Source organism: Motacilla alba, chromosome 6 (assembly GCF_015832195.1).
Source record: "Motacilla alba alba isolate MOTALB_02 chromosome 6, Motacilla_alba_V1.0_pri, whole genome shotgun sequence".
Taxonomy (NCBI): domain Eukaryota; kingdom Metazoa; phylum Chordata; class Aves; order Passeriformes; family Motacillidae; genus Motacilla; species Motacilla alba.
Window position 1 is genome coordinate 19660498 of NC_052021.1, and position 19637 is coordinate 19680134.

A 19637-nucleotide genomic window follows, 5' to 3' on the forward strand; every position below is an offset into this window, starting at 1 on the left:
TCTTAAGTAGATTGTGAGAATTTATTCAGACTCTGTATAACACTGCTCAGCAATAATGGAAAAGTCTTTGCATTCTAAACACTCTTTTCAGCACAAATCCAGAACATAAACTTTCTAATAGCTTAGCTATTAGCTATGGAGAAAATTATCTCAGCCTGAAACAGCTCAATGATTTAGCAAATATTCAAGTGGAGATAAGGCCAAATGTATTGGTTTATCATTTACCATCCTTCCCTATGTCTTCACATGCTGCATTTTCTCTTTCTGCCCTCAGTTGTCTTCACATTGGTAGTTTAGAGAGAGAGTTTTTCTGGGTTTTGTCAGCAGCTACAGCTGTGTGCTGTTACTATGCTCAGTTCTGGCAAACTGCCAACCTTGGTCTCCCATGTATCAATGGGGTTTTTTTTGGTGCTGATAGTTGCACTGAGAGTGTCTGCACGTTCTAGTACTGTTTCTGTGACTAGGATAGGTAGAGGTTAGTTTTTACTTGAATCTTTGTTGTCATACGTTCTGTTTGTGGTATCTATGTAGTCAGTATTCTTAAAGGGGTCTGGTGTAATCTCAGAAAAGAAAGGTCCTTCAGACAGGAGCAGAGGCAGTATACCAGGAGTGAGCCTGAATCAAAAAGCCTGACTTTGCTGTTACCAGGACTTGTGAGCCTATGAGGGCATTTCATGCCCAAGGGGGAGAAAAGTAAGGCTTTTTGATTAAACAGGAGATTGTAAGACATGAATGAGCAGTCATAAACAAGCAGTTCTATCCACTTGTTTTATAGTGATGTAGATGGATCTGGGTGTGTTTTATTCACCACTCTAATGAGCTTTACTCTGTGCATGGATACATTACTGATGACTTAGTGCATCAAAGTGTTGCCAGGATGGCTTTTTAATTGATTTCCAGGGACTTGAGCATAACACCTGATAGTCATTGAGCTTGCCTGTTTTTTCCTGGAAGTGTTCATGTTCCTTAAAATCATGTTCCTTAAAATCCTTTATTGTTATTAGGACTACTTCTAAAGGTACAGAATTTTAAGTCATAAATGTGTTGTCATATCTGTGGAGATTATTTGCCTGTAGCCCTCTTTCCAGTAAAACACGTCTGTGTGAAGACATGACATTGGTGATAGCAACCTTAATAGGAAACAATTTGTAATGCAGAAAGCATTCCGTAAGTTTGACAGTTTCGTTAGTAAAAAAGCTGTCAGCAGAGCTTGGTAACTGATGAGTTTGGAAACATTCAGAGTAATTTATATTTTCACTATCTCTAGCAGGATTCCTTACTTTAAAGTGCAAATTCTTTCATTGTTACGACTATCAGCCAAGTGTGGGAGGAGTTCAGAAATATTCTTGTCCCTTGGAAAGGGACTGTATCCTCTACTGTCTTTAATGTTTAAGATGCAAATAACATGTCAGAAGCTTGGAAGGGAAAATATCACTGTTATTACCTTTTCCAGGTTAACTGATTCTTCAGGTTTAACTCCTGGAATTTAAAAACTCTTAATTAAGTCAGCTGTCTGCCTGCCTGTGTGTTTTGCAATGCTTTCTTTATCTTGGTGTGGACAATTAACAAATGGGATTCAAAACCTATTTTGTTCCAACATCCTGATGATCTTTTAGCCTGTGAACCTTGCTCTGCCTTACGTGCAGCTGTTCTGTTGATTCTGGCAATGTCTAATGGCAGTGTCTAAACCTTTTGTGATAAGCACCTTTTTGAGCTGGAGTTCAAAAGATAAAATGTTCAGGAGAGTAGGGGGGAAAATGTGAAGGCAGCTTTTTGCCTGTAATTTATCATAAGAACTAGATGTCCCTGAGAAAGTTAGATTTTCATGCCTTTTTTTTAATCAAAATGACTTTGGGGTTTATTTAATTTAAATATTCTTTTTCACCAAATTTATTTTCAAACACAGGTACAGTGAGCTATTGTATACAAAATGTGCTTAGAACTAGTCAGGGCTTTGGTTTGTACAGACCATGGGAACAATAATAAACTTGGCCCATTCAATCCCAACAAATTCAAAAAGGCTCTCACATTTTATCCAGTTTACTTCTGCATTAGAGCACGCTTATGTGGAGTGTGTCTTACTTCTCTGAGCAATACTTCCTAGGCATTTTAGAGCTGTTATGTGCTTTCATTATGTAGGTTTTTACTTTCTGTCACTCTTTAAAACAGAATGTTCTGTATCTGACGCAAATAGCAGTCAAACTCATCTATACTCATGATTTCAGTAGGATCTAGCTTGTCATTTAGACCCATGAGTGGCTTTTTTAGGGTACGTGTGGTTTGGGGCTTTTTTAACTTTTCTGGTATAATTTTTTGACAGAAAATATGAAACATATCCCTTTGCTGGTAGTGTGTGTATAACATAAACCATTTACAGTTTTCTATTCTAAGAAGGTAAACTTATGGTATTTGTATCATGGGATTCATGCCAGCATTTTTCAGGATTGTCATCTGCTATTGACCTAGAAAGAGAGGAGGAAGTGAGTTTACATTGCAGGAAGAAAATTTTTGGTTAGACAATTAGTATTTATGGCAGTACCGATGCTGGAGTACAATGAAGAAACAGATTGCTTCGGGAAAATGCCAAGTATCCACAACTGGAGGCCCTGAAGAACCTGTTGCACCAGCACCAAGCAGGGCTGGTGGGCTTGAGCCTGCTTCAGGCTTGGCACTGCCCTTGGTGCTCCTTCCCAAGCACCTGCCTGCAGGCTCCTGCTGTGGGTGGGAACAGGGTCCTGAGAGCAAGCATGGGGATGTGGGCGCTCCCAGGAGCATTCCAAGGGTGCATGGGTAAGAAAGAGGAGGCTTTGTATGAATTCTTACAACGCTCAGTGCCTCTTTAAGGGTCACGTTGCCGTTCTGCAGGCATGTTCACCTACCACAAGGACTCGCAGTGCCATTGGTTCAGCAGCTTTAAATGCGACAACTACTCAGAATTCCGACTGGTTGGAGCCGTATCCTTTTATGGACAGCAACCATTTGATGAGCTGGTGTGGGGATGAGATAAGGCACTGGCTCAAGCTCCTTCAAAGGTTGTGTGTACACCTATGTTCCATTTTAAATGTATATTTTTTTAATATTGTTCAAGCAAGTGAACTAAAAATAGGAAGAAAATGGTGGTGTGTGGGTAGGTGGTACATTTTACAGTCAGAAAATGCTAAGTCAATATTAAACATGCAACTTTTTTGTGTATAAGTTGTAATTTTAAGCCTCGGAGTTTCTTTCAGTAAACATCAATGTGCCTATGTCCATTAATAGTTCATTCAAGTTCCCATTGAGAAGTATGTGGCTTTTTGCCTTTTTTATTACAAAATGGAAGCCATGTGCTATTTTGAGCACTAGTTTATCTTCTAGGTTTTCTGTTGTGCTTATAAATGAAGACCTCAGACAAATAATAATAATATATGCTTATAACTCCACTGAGATGATATAATAGTGTCCATTAACTGATTGCAGTTGGATCAGATGGTGGTTGTAGGTCTTTTCTAACAGATCTATTCTGTTCTTGTGAGAAGCTGAATTGGGATAGTTTCATATTTGTTTCATGGAATGCACTTAAATGTGCTAATGGATGAGCAGTGCAGGTATGTCTTAATGCTTTTAGATTTATTTAAAAGAAACACTGCTTTATTAATTTCTCACTAGAAAATACATATTTATTTTTGTCTTTTTCATAACAATACTTTGGAAAAATTTATTGTAGAAATGCTTGTATAGAATATTATGAAGACTGTTATCAAGTATTCTGTCAATGTGCATCATTTGCCCATGCTAACCACTGCTTAATTGTAATTAAAAACTGCATTTAAAATTGTCAGTCCAGAAACAATGAAATAATTTACATTCCTTCTGTTTATTGAGCATGAATCTTAAAATATTTTTTCCAAGCTACAAAAATACTATCTATAATATGGATGTGTCAGATTTGCCCTTAACTTTTGACATACATAGCTTATGGGACTTGCTGTATATAACAGTATCACCTTGGATATTCGTTTCCCACCTTGCTGTTACAAGAAATTATTGAGTCCTCCCATTGTTCCCTGTGATCATAACACACTTGTAGGCATCTGTGGTGTCACATTAGATGACCTGTTTCAGATTATGCCTGTAAGTATTACATTTTCTAAGAGGCAAAATTACTGATATAAAACCTGATTTATTCATATTTAATGCTTGAGTTACAAACGGTTTGAAAACAGCTTTTTTTCAGCACAGGCTGATAAGGTCTTCTGATGGAAACAGAAAATCTCTGTTTTCTAGTGTAGCATGCATTTTAAAAATACAGCTTTTTCCAAAATACCTTCTGTATAAAACAATGCTTCTGGCATATCCTTGCAAAGTGCATCACTTAGTTTTGTAGATTTACTAAAGAGATTTTTTACTCATATTGTAGGAATTGGCGCATGGACTAAGTGAACTTCTATCCTATGAAGGCAATGTTGAAGAGGATTTTTATTCAACTTTTCAGGTCATTACATGCACAACTCTAAGTGGTTCTCAACCTCGTTCGGTGATTTTTCCCAATGTTAGAATGGCAGTGGTGGCTTATTGCAGTGTGATTGCTGATTGTTTGGAGAATAACTGCACGGGATCAGAGCTGGCCCCAGGAGCCGCCCTGCCTGGCACTGCTGTGTGCTCAGCAGTTGGCTCCGTGGTGACACTCCAAGCTGTTGTTCCTGACAGTGTAGGTGATCCCAGTGCTCACCACCAGGGTCACTTGGCCAGCTGCTGGTGCATTTACAGCTTTTTGCTTTTCTTTCTAACACAGAAGATCATCAAAGTTTACTTTGCACTTTGTCCAAGAAATCTCGCTTTAGCAATAGTCTGTTCAAGTTTTTACAGTTTTGCCTGACCTGCGTGTTGTAACTGCTATTTCAGTCAGGAAAGTCTTTTTCAGTTACTCATTGTTTCAGAACACTTATACGAGTTAATGAAATTTCATATTGGTGGTACTTAGTTCCTAGGTGAACTACAGCAGAGCAAATACCTTCTTAATTGTATTTGCTGCTCTTGTGCTGTTCTTTTGTATGAAAAGCTCTATGGTTCCAGAGCCTGCAGGTCAGTTTGACATGCCACTATGTAACAGGGTGAATTTTTGTTCTTGGAATACTAATTTTCTGAGCAATTTGTTGAAAACTGTAATATTTAACTTGTAAAAACCTCACAACCCTCAGAATTACAGCATGTGCTGAAGAGAGGAAGGGAATACATGACATAATATAAGCTTTGTCATTTGTAAGTATATTAATTTATATTCCCATGTTGACCTTGACTCCTCTTTTTCTGTAGGTTTTCCAGGAAGAATTTGGTGTTATAAAATCTTACAACTTAAAGCCAAATGGAGATAAAATTCCAGTCACAAATCGGAATAGGAAAGGTAATTTGACATATATTAACCACACATACTTTGCAGATTTAAGTTTGTCCTTTTTCTCCTTTCTGTAAATCTATGCTTTCATAAACAGAGTGTGAAAATGAGATGGCTATAGTTCTTTCTGGTATGCCTAACAATTTAATGGTATCTAAAATGAAATGCATTCAGTTCTTCATATTCACTACAATTTTAGAGGGCAGAACAAGTTGATTAAAATTATTATAATGTAACAAAATAATTTTTTTTTTTTAGAATATGTGCAGCTCTATGTTGATTTTCTTCTCAATAGATCGATCTACAAACAATTTGCAGCTTTCTATTATGGATTTCATAGTGTCTGTGCTTCATATGCATTACTGGTAAGAATAAGTGAAACATAACTCTTCACTTCTATTTCAAGTATTTGATGATGAGTTATCTAAATTAAATTGCACTGGATGATTTAAGATTTGGAAAGAATCTTGACTGATTGATAGACTTGATTAATCCAACATAAGTAGAAGAAATTAATCAGGTCATCAACTATTCTCTGTAACATGTCATTGAAAAGGAATAAATAAAGCTCCAGAAGACAGGTTTATCACTGTGTATTCAGAGACACATCACAGGCTCTCCAGTGAATGTTTACAAGGTTTCTATGTGTTCCCTACATTAGGAACTGCAGAACAGCTGTGTCTGAGTGCTCCTGAGTGACTCCTCTGAAAACACATATTGCTTTTTGCAGGAAGAACACTCAGGGAGGTTGAGATTAAACATTCTTCTATTTTCAGTCCTGTTTGGCTGTTGGAATGACTTTTTCAATTTACAGCATCCCTTCTGCACTGAGGAAGAAGAGAAAGTTTCAATTTGTCAGGGATTTTCTAAATTCCAGTGAAATTGGTGAGCTGTGACACCTTGCAGCAAAGTGAGGTGTGCTCAGCTGCAGGGAAAGTTCTGGAAAGACAGTGAGAATCCATTGAAATGCCATGGCATACTTCCATGCAACTTGATGATGATGATGTAGTAAATGAATAAGTGGGTTCTGCAGGTGTAAGTTTAGTGGATATTAAACGTGGCTTATTGTTAGAAGTATTTGCTTTGCACAGTAGTGTGTACAACTGAGAGTCAACTTCTGTCAGCCTCTGCTGCTCAGCTACCCATGCTGGGATTGTCAGTGCAAATGGAATGGAAGTTGAAATCAAAATTGACCAAAATTCTTGATCGAAATCAAGACCCTCCCTCGGATTTCCATGTGTACAAACTTTCTGACTCATTTGTAGTCTGATCACATCATAGGCAAGTCAGTGTAATAAATGTAAGAATGATGAAGAAATTAAGAACATAATATTCTGAAATACTATGTTATCCTCTAATTAACTTTCTGCTATATATGGCAGTAAGAGATTCTTCAGAGTGCTGAGGGATTAATTTTTCTATAATCAGTATGTATCCAAGTTAGAGACTTAAATTGAATGATATTCTGTGAATTTTTCTGTAATGACAAAATAAAAAATTAATCTAGTAGCATCATTTCTCATCTTTTTTAAAACATTAAATATTTTGTCCTTGATTTTTGGCAGCTACTTCGTCCAGAGGAGGTTGAAATTCTCGTCTGTGGCAGTCCTGAACTGGACATGTCTGCTTTACAGAGAAGTACCCAGTATGAGGGCTACCAAAAAACTGATCTGACTATACGGTAGGCCTGGGTTTTTATTCTAATTACTGAGTTTAAAATGTCATGGAATGTTAGTCTTCCAGCAGTAATCTCTTCAAGGATAACCTGAGAATGACTGAAGTTTTAGAAACCTGTTTCTAAATAAGACCAAGACACTGCTAAATTGTCATAAGCAGGAAGAATTAGAACCTGAATATTATGTGTTTACTGAATGTCCTTAAAAGATTATGACCACATTGAAGTGGAAAAGAAAAGCTCCAAATCCTGAAATCTCAGTGTCTTCTAAAAATACTTTTTTTACTCAATTCTCTTTGTTACTAAGGACATTTATATTAGTGAGTAGAAGGCATTTATATTTGTATAGATAAGTGGGTTGGGGCATCATTTGGCAAGACATCATTCCAAAATTAATAGAACATTGTACTTGTCAATTCCTTGGGAATTTAACCTTATATATTGGAGTACTGCTGATGTCCTATAGATTATATTAATTAAACTCTCAGTAAGTGATATTCATCATGTAGTACTTGTAGTTTTATTATCATCTTCATACTATTTTTTTATGATGTTGCATGTTGCAACTTTTTCTTCTCCCTCTGCCCTGAGCATAGATACTTCTGGGATGTAGTACTTGGATTTTCTCTGGATCTTCAAAAGAAGCTGCTACACTTTGCTACAGGAAGTGATAGAGTACCTGTGGGAGGAATGGCTGATCTGAATTTTAAGATTTCAAGGAGTGAAACATCCACTAATTGGTAAGTAATGTTTTGGATTTTAAAAATTTTGTTCACTAAATTTTTTCCTGAGAGCCCTTACTGCTCTTGAATGTCTTTTTACAGAAGAGCAAATGATTGTGCAAGGAAGAAACTGCGTGGACTCCTTTAATTTGCCTTCCAAATGTTATACCCATTTATTGATGGCATAAATTTTAAAAACAAGGAAATTGTTTTTCCAGTCAGTGTTTACATTTGTGGCTGGTAATTATTTATAGGGATTATTTACATGTTTTCAATTCAAATAAATTATTTATTTTTATCATTCCTAACATGACAGCTGACCTATTGAAAATACACCTTGAACTACCATGAGTTTTTCTGAAGTTTATGAGTTTGAGGGCATTATTTATAGCAAGCCAGTTAGTATTGTTTTAATTCTTAAGACTGGGAAAAGTCAGTTTAAATAATTTGAAAGCTGTACAGAAAAACTTGCTGCTCTGAAGCTCTCTGTAAAGCAATAATTACTGGCTTTACCTAGATTTCTCAAAACGTAGAGTAATCAAAATATTTAAATGGAACTATATTTTTCAAAGTCTGAATTTCACTGGGTTTTCTGTGAAGAGCTAATCTAAAGGCATAAACATAATAAATTTTGAGGTTGTTTTAAATTTAATTTATCTCATTACTGTGATATTTCTAATGCTTTTCTCAATGAGGTAATAACTGGTTCCAGTAACATTAAAGGAACATGAAGATCAGATGAAAAATGAAGAAAAATCAGTCAACATTGAATAACTCTTTATGTTTCTTCTTTTAATTGTTCTTTTTCTTAAAAATGAGAAAGTGTGTTTCAAAATAGTGTGCATTTTAAACTGCTGTAGGTCCGTGTTTTGCAAGATAATTGTTGCTGTCAGACTGCCTGCACAGGGATAAATGTAGACACCATCATCATATTGCTCACACAATAGGATCAAAGAATGTAATACCAATAAAAATTGGCAATTTTAATAAAAGCTTCTCAACTTTCCAAATTCTGAAGCCTGTACTGCAGTCCAGTTAACAGATCTTTGCTGATCATTTAAAGGGCAGGGAGGGGAAAAGTAACTTGGGTTTCTGGATCTGGGGGTTCCATCCCCTTTTGAGCATGTTTGCCAATGATCAAAGGTCAGGTTGGTGCCATTCAAAAGACTGAGGGATGAAATTAAAAGAGACCTAGAGAGCTGTTGAGTCACCTAATAAAATATGTGTGTCCAACTGTAATACATTTTTCAGTGTGTTTTCCAAATGGCAGGTTGAGCTTCAGCTCATTGCCTTTCTCTTGTCTCCCCCTCAAGTTATCAGCTGTAGGACAAGTATATATCCTCAGGTGTGTCCTCCATGTCACTTGACAGTTTAAATGTCAAGAAGTTCCTGTAGCTTTTTATTACCTGTGGCTCATTGAATTAATCCATTCTAGTGAGAAATAAAGTTTCCAGTGTTTCAGTCAGGCATTCCTTAGCCATATCTCCAGTACATATATTCAAGCTCTCTCTCAGACAAAACTTGGAGCTGGAAGTGTTGCTATAGCTGAGACCAGAATTTGTGAGCTGTTGTTTTTCCAGCATTTCATTCAGTTCTTCAGAGCTCCCCACCGAAGTCTGTAAGGACCTGTTTAACCAGGCTGAACCCTGAGTTCTGTATCCTCACAGACACAGAACTGTGCTTCTTCTAGATGTGTCTGTACCTACTGCAGGATTCACCTTCCTTTTCCATGTTGTGGATTCTTACTTATATTTAGATTTTGTGTTTAGAGAAGTCATGTGGTACCTAGAGTTTACAAAACCTGGAAGGAGATGTTTCCAACTGGAAAAAAAAAATAGGGAGGAGGGAGTTGCAGGCAAACAAATTCATCTGAAGTACTTTTGACCAGCGAGCTGTTACTTGCATTCAACAGAACTTGAACCAACATTGGGATAAATGTTCCTTATATAGGATTTCTTATTTAAGAAATGTTTAACTGAAAATGTATAGGCAATTGGCAGTGTTCTGGTTCTATGGCATTATTCTTAAATGTGTTTTGCTGGGTGTTTTTAAATTATTTTAGGTTACCTGTGGCACATACCTGCTTCAACCAGCTTTGTCTCCCTCCTTACAAGAACAAGAAGGAACTGAGGCAAAAGTTAATAATTGGAATTTCAAATGCAGAGGGGTTTGGTCTGGAATAAAATACTCCAAGAACAGCATTTTTATGTAGCATTCACTCTCTTCTGATTGTGCCTTTAAGCTTTTCATTGTTATGTCTCTTAATACTGTGCCAGTTTTATCGCATTTAGATAATTTTTTTTAATTAAATATGAAGTGTATGTTTTTTTCCTGAATGGCAATATATTTGCTGCTTGCTTTGTCACAGAAGTAGCTTTCTTTGTACAAAAAGCTCATCTGTTTGATAAACCAAACCCAACTAAGGCAATTCCCAAGTGTTAGGTTTTTCTTAATAGCACTTTATTATTAATCATAATTCCTTTACATCAAGTTGTCCCACTGGGAGAAAATACACAGAATATTTCTCTATTGGTTAATCCCAGTGGCAGAAAAAATATAACATCAGCATGTAGCTTTTTTTTTTTTTTTTTCACAAAGGCAAATAGGAATTTTAGTCTTTATTAAATGTATGTAGTTGTATTATTCTGGTTTTCCTGCTTGGTGAAACCAGCTAAGAAGTATGTAAATAACTGCCTGTGAAGAATAGGGTTTTGATAGTGCCATTTACTGCTAAAAAAATATTTTTTATTAATAAGAGGTTTTAGATGTTGTATATTTAGCTTTTACACTTGACAGTACAAGAGTGTTAAAAGGTATTTTTTCAGCTTGAGGGGATTCAAGTTCAAGCTTACAAGTATTAAGGAATTTGTATGTTCATTCTTAACAGCAAACTAGCCAGATCTACTGTAGCATTATAGTAAACAAAACTAGATATTTAAAATAAATTCCTCATCTGGTGAAATGCTTTAGGAAGAGAATTATATCCACAACCCAGTGGAAAACTGGATTGTGGATATAATTCTATACACTATATGAGTGGAAAACTGATATAGTGTATTAGGGTATCTTTTTTTTGCAGCAACTTTGTTGAAAGTCTTAAATAAGCTGTGACAAAAGTGAACACAATAACATTTCTGAAGAATGTTGCAATTTTTATTAACTTGGAGACCAGCATTTTAAAATATTTTGTGTTTTTTGCTGCACAAACTCTGCGAAAAGAATTCTTGGTATGTCTGCTCTGAGTTAGTAAATTACCAGCTGGGGAAGAAATGGTTCTAAAATACTGAAAGAATTGTAAGTCTGGGTTTTATTCATTAAATGGAAAGACTTTGTCAGCATGTATAGTGGTTTTAAATATGAACAGCTACTGTGTGTTCTGTAGATTTTTCTTTCAGCTGAATAAGGCCCAGATCATTTGAGACACTTTGGCATCTAATTTGTCAGCTTTCCCCATTGACTTCTGCTGGGGCATGGATGCATATCTATCTTGTAGTGTCTGTATTCAAATACTATATTAGTCTTCTTTCTTTCTCTGTATTATTTACATGCAATCAACAGATTTACGAAGGATTAACAAATTAATCTGTCTAATTCATGCTTTCAAAGCTGTTCTGGATATTCTTCAATAGCTACATGTAAATTTTATTTTTTTATTTCTCTTTAAATAGTTACTGGTGATTTTACTGTTTTATTAAGGCAGAGATAAATATTAGGATATTTTAGAATATTTGACACATAGTGCTGTCATTGAAACCAGTAATAAAATTTCCATCGGCTTTAGCCTGGAACTATGCTCGGTTAGCACAAAGTGTGCTAAAAGCAGCACTGAAAAATTCTGCATTTTTTCATTGTTTCTCCCAAATAGAGATTTTAAAATGAATTTTAACTTGCAGGATTTCAGATGTTGAGATACAAATTAAGCTTTCACTGTTGCACTGAATGAACTAGCTAGCTGCAAGCAATGTTAATTTCTAACACCTGAATGTGGATGTAAGTAGGAAACCTGGAAACAATGACCTACTGCCTTTCCTCTCTTTGTAGAATTGGATTCATGAAAGGTTGGCTTATGAATAAATAGCTATACAGTTTATCTGAAAACATGGCAAATTAGCCAAAATATTTTTTTAAGGCTTAAACCTGCTTTTAATAACTATTTATCTACTATTGTTAAAATAAAAGCTTTATCTTTTCTCCTTTTCACTGAATTGCACTTTGCCTTCTGTTCAGTTTTATTTATTGAAGCTTTTTTTGAGATAATGTGTAATATTACCTCAGAATTCTAAAAATGCTATTGTATTTGCATCGGTTTTTAAATCAGATTGTCATTCAAAGACATTTTATATATTTCCTGATGTTGATAAATTAAATAGTAAATTTTGTATTTGTTAAATGAAAGCATTACACTGTATTTATGAAATAAGCCTCTGATAATTTTAAAAAATTTATTCAATGGTGATTTGTTGTTCTTGTGTCTTGCCCTGTAACCCAGCAAATCTTTTTTTATCTCCATCATTGTTTTGTACTGTACAAAAGAAATCTTGTTTGTATAAACTTGTTCACTACTAAGTATCTATTTTTATGTATGAAAATTGTCCAGTCATTAAATCAAATATTTCAAATGCTGACATCACTTGTATAATTTCAGATTTCCAAAATTGGTCATAATGGGTATAAAATTATAATCAACCTCTCTGCTTTTGGTTTATTTTTCTCTTGAGAAGTTTTCTTTACCATAACAGTTCTGCTAAAACATTGCATAGCTCACTGAGAAGAAACTAAGTTCCAACAACCAGACATACACCAAGACTTAAATTTCATACTTACAGTCAAAATTACAGGTGTTCTGGTGCATCCCATGGTGTAATAATGCTGTAAAATAGCAGGGGTCCTCATCATGGATCCAACAACTGAGGTTGTTCCTTGTGGAGAACAGAAGGCTTTGAGGACATGCAGTTCCAGCCTTCCAGTACCTGAGGGGGTCTCATGAAAAGGATGGAGAGGGACTTTTTATGTGGGCAGATAGCAGCAGGACAAGGAGAAATGGTGTTAAAATGAAAGAGGGCAGGTTTAGATGAGATGTTATAAAGAAGTTCTTTATTCACAGGATGGTGAGGCACTGGAGCAGGTTGTTCAGAGAAGTTGTGGATGCCCCATCCCTGGAAGTATTCAAGGCCAGGCTGAATGTAGCCCTGAGGATCCTGGTCTAGTGAATGGCATCCCTGCCCAGGGCCAGGGGTTGGAACTGTGTGATCTCTAAGGCCCCTTCCAACCCAAACTATTCTGTGATTCTAACTTAATTTTTTTTTTAACTACCTCAGTTGCAAGATTACTTGGAGGTGCAAAGCCACGAGCTGTTGTATGTTCTTCTGCCTAAATTGAACACAAATCAGGACGGACGGGTGACAAGAACATCGTGCTTTCTCACGGACGCAGGTCCTGATCACAGAACTGTTACCTTTGTACCACTCAAGTTACCTACAGATGGCAGCAAAGATGAAGATTGAAACAATTTAATTAGAGGTCAGATTTTCCTCTTAGCTAGCAGTAGATATTATAAATGCATATAATGAAGTAAAAAGTAATGTCTTAAAAATTTATATCACAATTAATCGCAAATTTGCAAAGTCAGCAAATATAAATTGACTTATAGCAAACAAATATGGAGAAAGGAGAAGCAGCTTCTTGTGTCTAGTACTGGGTTTTGAAAGTGTCCTCTCTTTTCATAAAGAGTTCCTAATGTGGTTTTGGGACCAATGAAAGACTCTGCCAAAACCTCAGATAGGAGATTGATTATACCTGATCTCTGACCAGTCAATAGCCTCAAGACTGATATTTGGAAAGAGGTTAGATCATCTGGCTTGCCTTATCTTGTTTCAGCTAGGGATCAGAAGGCTGGCACTGGGGCTTAAAAGTGAAATGCTGTATTTCCTTTTGATTTTTTGGCCAAAAGTGGTGAGATTCCTTCTCTGTAGTTGTAGTTGGTGTTGGTAGTGGTTGACTTGCTCCAGAAGCAAATGTTATACCCATTGTTAATCTTCATAGCTGTGGTGCTTAATACTCTTTCAGAGCTCCTTCTTGAAAAAATGAAAATATCTGAAAGCTCCCTCAAAGCCTCTGGTTTAATGTCCTGACTGTCAAACAATAATATGTTTTTTCTTCTAGAGCCCCCGGCTTTCTTGCAATGAATTTTTTTTGGGTCAAGTAATTTTTGAGTCTTTCTTTGGGGTTTTTCTGGGGGGTTGTTTTGGTTAGGTTTTGGGAGGTTTTGGGAGGTGGTTTTGTTTTGTTTTGTATTTTGGTGGGGTTTTTTGGTTGGTTTTTTTTTTTTAGGGTCTGTTCTGGGCTATGTGTTGTTGAAGTTCCTTGCACTTTTAAATATTCATGTGTATAAGAAAATAATGAGGTGGCCTGGACTGTCACAACTGTTTCTCTTGTGTTAGAAATGTTCTAATTAATAGTGAAGTAGGTTTATTTGTTAAATTAATGAGCAAAAATGGCCCCCAGCGATCTGCACCTTTCAAATTGTTAATTAAATTCTTACTGAATTCTTTGAAACCCAATGCCTTTATGTAAAACACAATAGGTTGAGGAAAATGGAGAGATTTTTTTCTGATGATCTGGTGAAGTAGTTGCTCACTAGACTCTGAAAAGGTGGGAGAAGTTCAGATAGGTTGGGCAAACTAAGTTCAGTTCTGGACTCTCCTGCAGTACTAGAGTTAATAATAGAGTTAAGTAATACCTATATGCATAATTAAATGATATATCCATTAATGTCTTGTGTTTTGTGCTCTACTACAGCAAGGCTTCATTTACTATTTTTCTTTTTGGCATCAATGTAATGATTTGGTACTTGTAGTGAGTGAGACTTTCACTTTTTGATGCAATATTTTCTTCCCATGAAGATGTTGTTCTAGATTCTGTAGATATATGATGCTCAGGTTTCATTTAAGGGCTTCTTGTTTATTTGCTGCTTTAACTCTATAACATGATTTCTGTTAACCAGGAGAGATGAACCTGTTCTCACAGAGTCGTTAGTTATCTTCTCACCAGGATCTCTGGCTGTTGCCATACCATGGATTATAACAATCTAGCTTCCACTGGCATTACCAGAGCAGAGGTATTTGTAGCTACATTATGTAATTCAAACATCTTGTCAAGGGGTGAGTTTACTCAGTGTACATTCAATCTCTGCTCTAGCAAAGAGCTAGAAATGAATTTCTTTTGCTTTTGTTTTGTGTCAGTACTGTGAAGGTCAAGAACTGTGTTTTGTCCTCTGGAAAAATCAATGCAGCTGGATATAAAGTAGCTAAAGCACAGTCATTTTTGAAAGCTATGGGGTTTAAACTCAAGTATGTGGATCTTGGTTTTGTTTGTCTTCTGGTGAATTTATGAACCTCTCATTCCTGGTTTCCAAAGTCTGTGTACTGCTTGGGACTTTTAATAGTTGGCCTTCATTACTGGTAATGTGCCACACTGAGCAGAGAAGGCACTTAATTTTGTCATCTTGCTCAACTACTTTAACTTAACTGCTTTAAAGAGGGATCCTTTCCCAGCTCTTTCTGGATTCCAAGATGAAAAGTATCTTGCTCAGACACTTGAACACTCTGACAAGATATGTTTTGTATATTAAATGCATTTTAATTCTTTAACCTTTATTAATAGAAATTTTATTTAACCATAGCAGATAAATGTGGCCTGTGTAAAATAGAGATGAGCACAGTAGCAGAATAGAAGAAATTTACTTCCTTAGCATTTTGATGGAATTGCTTTTTAGTTGGAGAAATCTAATTTTATTTCCTTAGCTGATGAGGTTAAAGTTTTCTAGGGTAGAATATCTTAGAGAGTTTAAGAACTGAAAATATTTTCTTTAATTCAATAACTGTGTTAGATAAAGGTAAAATTTGGGTAAAGTACACATTTTCCTACATGTACCTCTGTGCTTATTGCATTGTCTGATTGTACTGATATCATAAAGTGTTCATGATTTTTCTATTGAAATTACAACATTTCTGGCCATTTTTATCATGCAAGAAAAGCTTTCCCAAACATTGAAAGCAGTCAGTATTCATTCAAACTGAAAGTTTTGAAGTAATAATGGACATTTGTTCCTGTTGCTTATAAACAAGCTCATTGCATTTTGTCTTGGGTGGTTTTGCTTTAGGATCCAGAATCTATTCAATATCATAATTCTGCACATTGGTTGAAACACATTAAGCTGTTACATCAAATGGCACATTCTGGCAGGTGAAAACTCTCTTTCCAGTAGCTTGTGCTACTGGAAGTTACAGCAAATACGTGAAAAGGATTCTGAGTTAATCATTGTTTTTTGTTAAAAGTTAATTGCTTTGTTAGTTGCCAGCTAGGGCCTGAAATCTCCTGGGCTATTACATCCAAGCTGTGTTTGAATTACCAGGGGGATGTTTGCTTTCTTCCTATTGATCGTCTCCCAGCTCTCTTGCTGGCCCAATTTCTACTGGTGATGGGTTTCAAACCCTTTCAGGGGGTATTTTAATGTACTTCTTATACTGACAATTAAATACCCATTCATTCTTCATTTCAAAAAGGGAAGTCAGTTTCTTCAGCAGTCTGTAATTTTGGCCAAGAACTCTCAGGTACAGATCTAAAATCTCAATGAAATTAGTTTGCAAAACTGTTTTATTTTCCTATACTGGATTTTAAACATAAAACACCATCTTGTAATCAGAGGTGTTGAGGCAACATCAACAGCTGTGTCTTCTGTTCCTCATTCCCTGGTTGTTTTTGTGTAAACTGCTGTAGGCATGTAACAAAAACATGGGAGATGTGTTTGGAGTAAGTTTTTACATGAAAGTGATGGTACTGGAATTTTTTTATCTCTTTGCTTACATCCTCATGTGGTAGCTGTAGTTGTGTGTATGGTTTTCCTCTGTAACTGTTGGCAGTAGGTACACTGCAGCTGGGGATCTGAAGGTGTATTTGCTTGCATCATTTTTCACATCATTGTTCAAAAGAAAAAATGACCTTTCCGTGTTTCTCTTCCCTCTTCAGGGCACCTTGATGCATCAAGGCTTTTCTATTTTATGGTGCAAAGGTAGTCTTACTTTATCTTTTGCCCTTGAATTTCTTCTCTATTTGTTGCTGACTTTATTAGTAGGGCTTATTAATTCTTTGTGACATAAGCACAGCTGCTATGCTTAATCATACATTCAGTTAGCATTTTCATACTTGTAGGTGTACTGGGAAGATGAAATTGCTACTTTCATGCAGCACAACCAATCCTTGATTAATCTCTCCTGTCATTACTTATAGCAACAATCTGCATTCTTTGTACAGTTCTGCTGCCTTTCACCATGTTCAAGATCTGCTGTCATTCATAATAGATATGTAATTGTAGAATGATAAAGAAATAGAGGCTGCCACTTTGAATTTTCCTAGATTAGAAAATCATCCCGTTGGCTATTTGTGGCCATTTTTCTAGGTTTTTGGGTTTTTCTTCACTAGGTATCGCATTTTATTTTTCTCAAAACGCTGGGTAACTTAGGGGACTTTAACAGGCATTTTAGAACAGATTTGTCACTTGCACTCATGAGTTATTTGGCTTGTCTGTCCTTATCCTAGCTAGATGCTATGTCAATCCTCTATTTGCAGCACATCTTCATAAATCAAAGTGGTTCTAATATTGAGGAAGAACACATAGATAAAGCTGCTGCAAAAGGATAATGACTTTTGTCTCTAGGGTGCAACTTGTAAATGTGTCTCTGCCTCTTAAGAAGAAAATGAAAGGCAGATTAAAAACAATGGGTTCAAGGTGGTGGCAGAGGGAAGTGGAGAGAATTGCTGTGCTGTTCTCTCATTTTCGAGGAGCTAGACAGACACTACATACTGGAGATATCCTGGAACAAAAATCCCTGAGGGATAATACTACAAGCTTCAGGTCAGTCGTTATGACTCAATCTGCTCTTCCTTTTTGTTGCCACTTGCTTATTATTTTAATTACCTTTGGGACATTTTCTTTTTTCTCTACTGACCTTGTCATAGCCCATGCTTACCTAATTCCAATTAGTCGTGGCTTTCTCCCGCTTTGAATGTCAGAGTTGAGCAAATGAGCCCCACTTAGGAGGACCCGTTTTTAAGCCAGCCTGATCAATGCTGGTGGGGAGACCTTGTTTGCTGAGCCAGCAGAGAGGCTGCAGCGGGGTTTGGCAGCGCAGCAAGCCAGCTTCAGCCCTTCCCTTCAGCTCTGAATGCTTCCCAGTTTTTCCACTTTGAAGTCACTGCCACTTGTTTGTGTCACTCAGTCAATGAAGGCTAGATCACAGCTGAAGCTCACTGGGCATCTTGGCTCTGTATTCCATTCATGATTTCTCAATCTTTTTAAACAGGTTTTGCTAGAAATTGATAAGTGGAGGTGAGCAAATAAATTTGAAATGTAGGCTTGTTACTAAATTGATAGGATTAGTAGGTCAAATACTAGCTATTTATTTTGAAGGAAATAATTATTTAAAAAATCCCACCATCTATCTGCCTTTTTTAGGTTTCATTTGCTCATGCTTTGTAGTATGTGACCACAGAGCTGTCTTGTAAGATACCCTAAATGAAAAACCCTGGAGTGCTAAAGTTCTGCCATTAGCATTCTTCCCTAATTAGGTGCATATAGGTATCACTGTTATTGCTTCACTCAATTTGAACCCCAGTTTCTTTTCAGGTCAAGGGTTAAAGGAGAAAACCAGGAAGCAGGAGAGTCTTGTGCTTTGGATGGATCAGGTACTACTACGAAGTTGTCAACTAGCTGGTTGGTGACTTTTCTTGAGTTTTTTAAATCAAGACAGTTTTGGAAATGTGCAACATTGATATCATTGCTTCACTTGTCTCTATTATTGCAGATTAAAAGACAAAACATCTGCACCAAACACCATCTTAGAGCTTTTTATTGGTAATAGCAAAGAATTTTTCAGATAGCTTATCAAACCTAAAAGCAGTGATATAAAAAGATTGTAGAAATGTATTGTTAAGATCAGAGTTTCATCACAATTATTGAATATTACCAGTCCAAAGCAGTTTCATATTATCTTAACATACTGGGCATTATATGTCCATTTTAACTTGTAAAACTGGGCAACAGCCTTTCCCATCTCCCTCACTATTTTAGCATTGGCAGAATGTGAAGACAGAGCCACAGAAAATACCAAACCACATGTTGGCAACTTGCATATAAAGAAAAAAGATTTGTTCATTTTTATGTATGTAAGGGCAGGTTTTTTGGATTTGGATTTTGTTTCCGTGGATTTATTGGTGGGGTTCCCAGTCTGCCCTTAAGCAGGGCACTGGCTGGCTTTGGCTGAAGGAAATAAAACACCCGGGTAACTCTCGGGCAATGATCTACTTTGTAACTGCTCCTGACCTTCAGTGTGACATCTAGCCAGTAGTGTTCAGTGCTTATTTCACCAATGACTTACTTTTGTAGCAAAGGTGTCTGATTTTTGCAGTAAGATAAATGCAGTTATATATACAATGTACGTCAGAAATTACATTTTATAAATAGAGCATAAAGTACAGCTACAGGCTTTTTCATACTTGCAGCTGTTCAAACCTACAGTAATTATCTCTTGTGCATTCAGACCCTTCTGGTGTTTTTCATTTGATCTACAATTGCTGATAAAATTTAATGGCTAATTTCAACTGATGAGCTTTGTGGGGAGAAATATTTGATTTACAAAGTGAGGAAGGTGTTTTGCTTTTCCATCTGTCCCATTCAACGCTCAGGTGGTCAGAGCATTTACCAGTGAGGGGGGAATTGGCATTCTGAAGGCAGGAACTGAATTTTTGTTGTTGGTAACCCTTGAGTTCCTAAATCTGTGGTTTGAATCGGGCTGAAGGAGGCTGGTCCTCT

The 19637-nt window shown here is 36.4% G+C and overlaps 1 protein-coding gene across 1 annotated transcript in view; it reads left to right on the plus strand.

Moving 5' to 3' along the window:
• HECTD2 (HECT domain E3 ubiquitin protein ligase 2) overlaps positions 1–12390 on the plus strand; it is a 34178-nt gene extending 21788 nt beyond the window's left edge. The window contains exons 14-21 of the mRNA XM_038140553.1: positions 2866–2954; positions 3952–4110; positions 4397–4471; positions 5293–5380; positions 5630–5736; positions 6937–7052; positions 7643–7786; positions 9831–12390. Coding sequence (XP_037996481.1) covers positions 2866–2954; positions 3952–4110; positions 4397–4471; positions 5293–5380; positions 5630–5736; positions 6937–7052; positions 7643–7786; positions 9831–9951 — 899 coding nt within the window. The 3' untranslated portion in view covers positions 9952–12390. The remainder of the gene's footprint in view (positions 1–2865; positions 2955–3951; positions 4111–4396; positions 4472–5292; positions 5381–5629; positions 5737–6936; positions 7053–7642; positions 7787–9830) is intronic.
• Positions 12391–19637: the final 7247 nt, after the last annotated feature.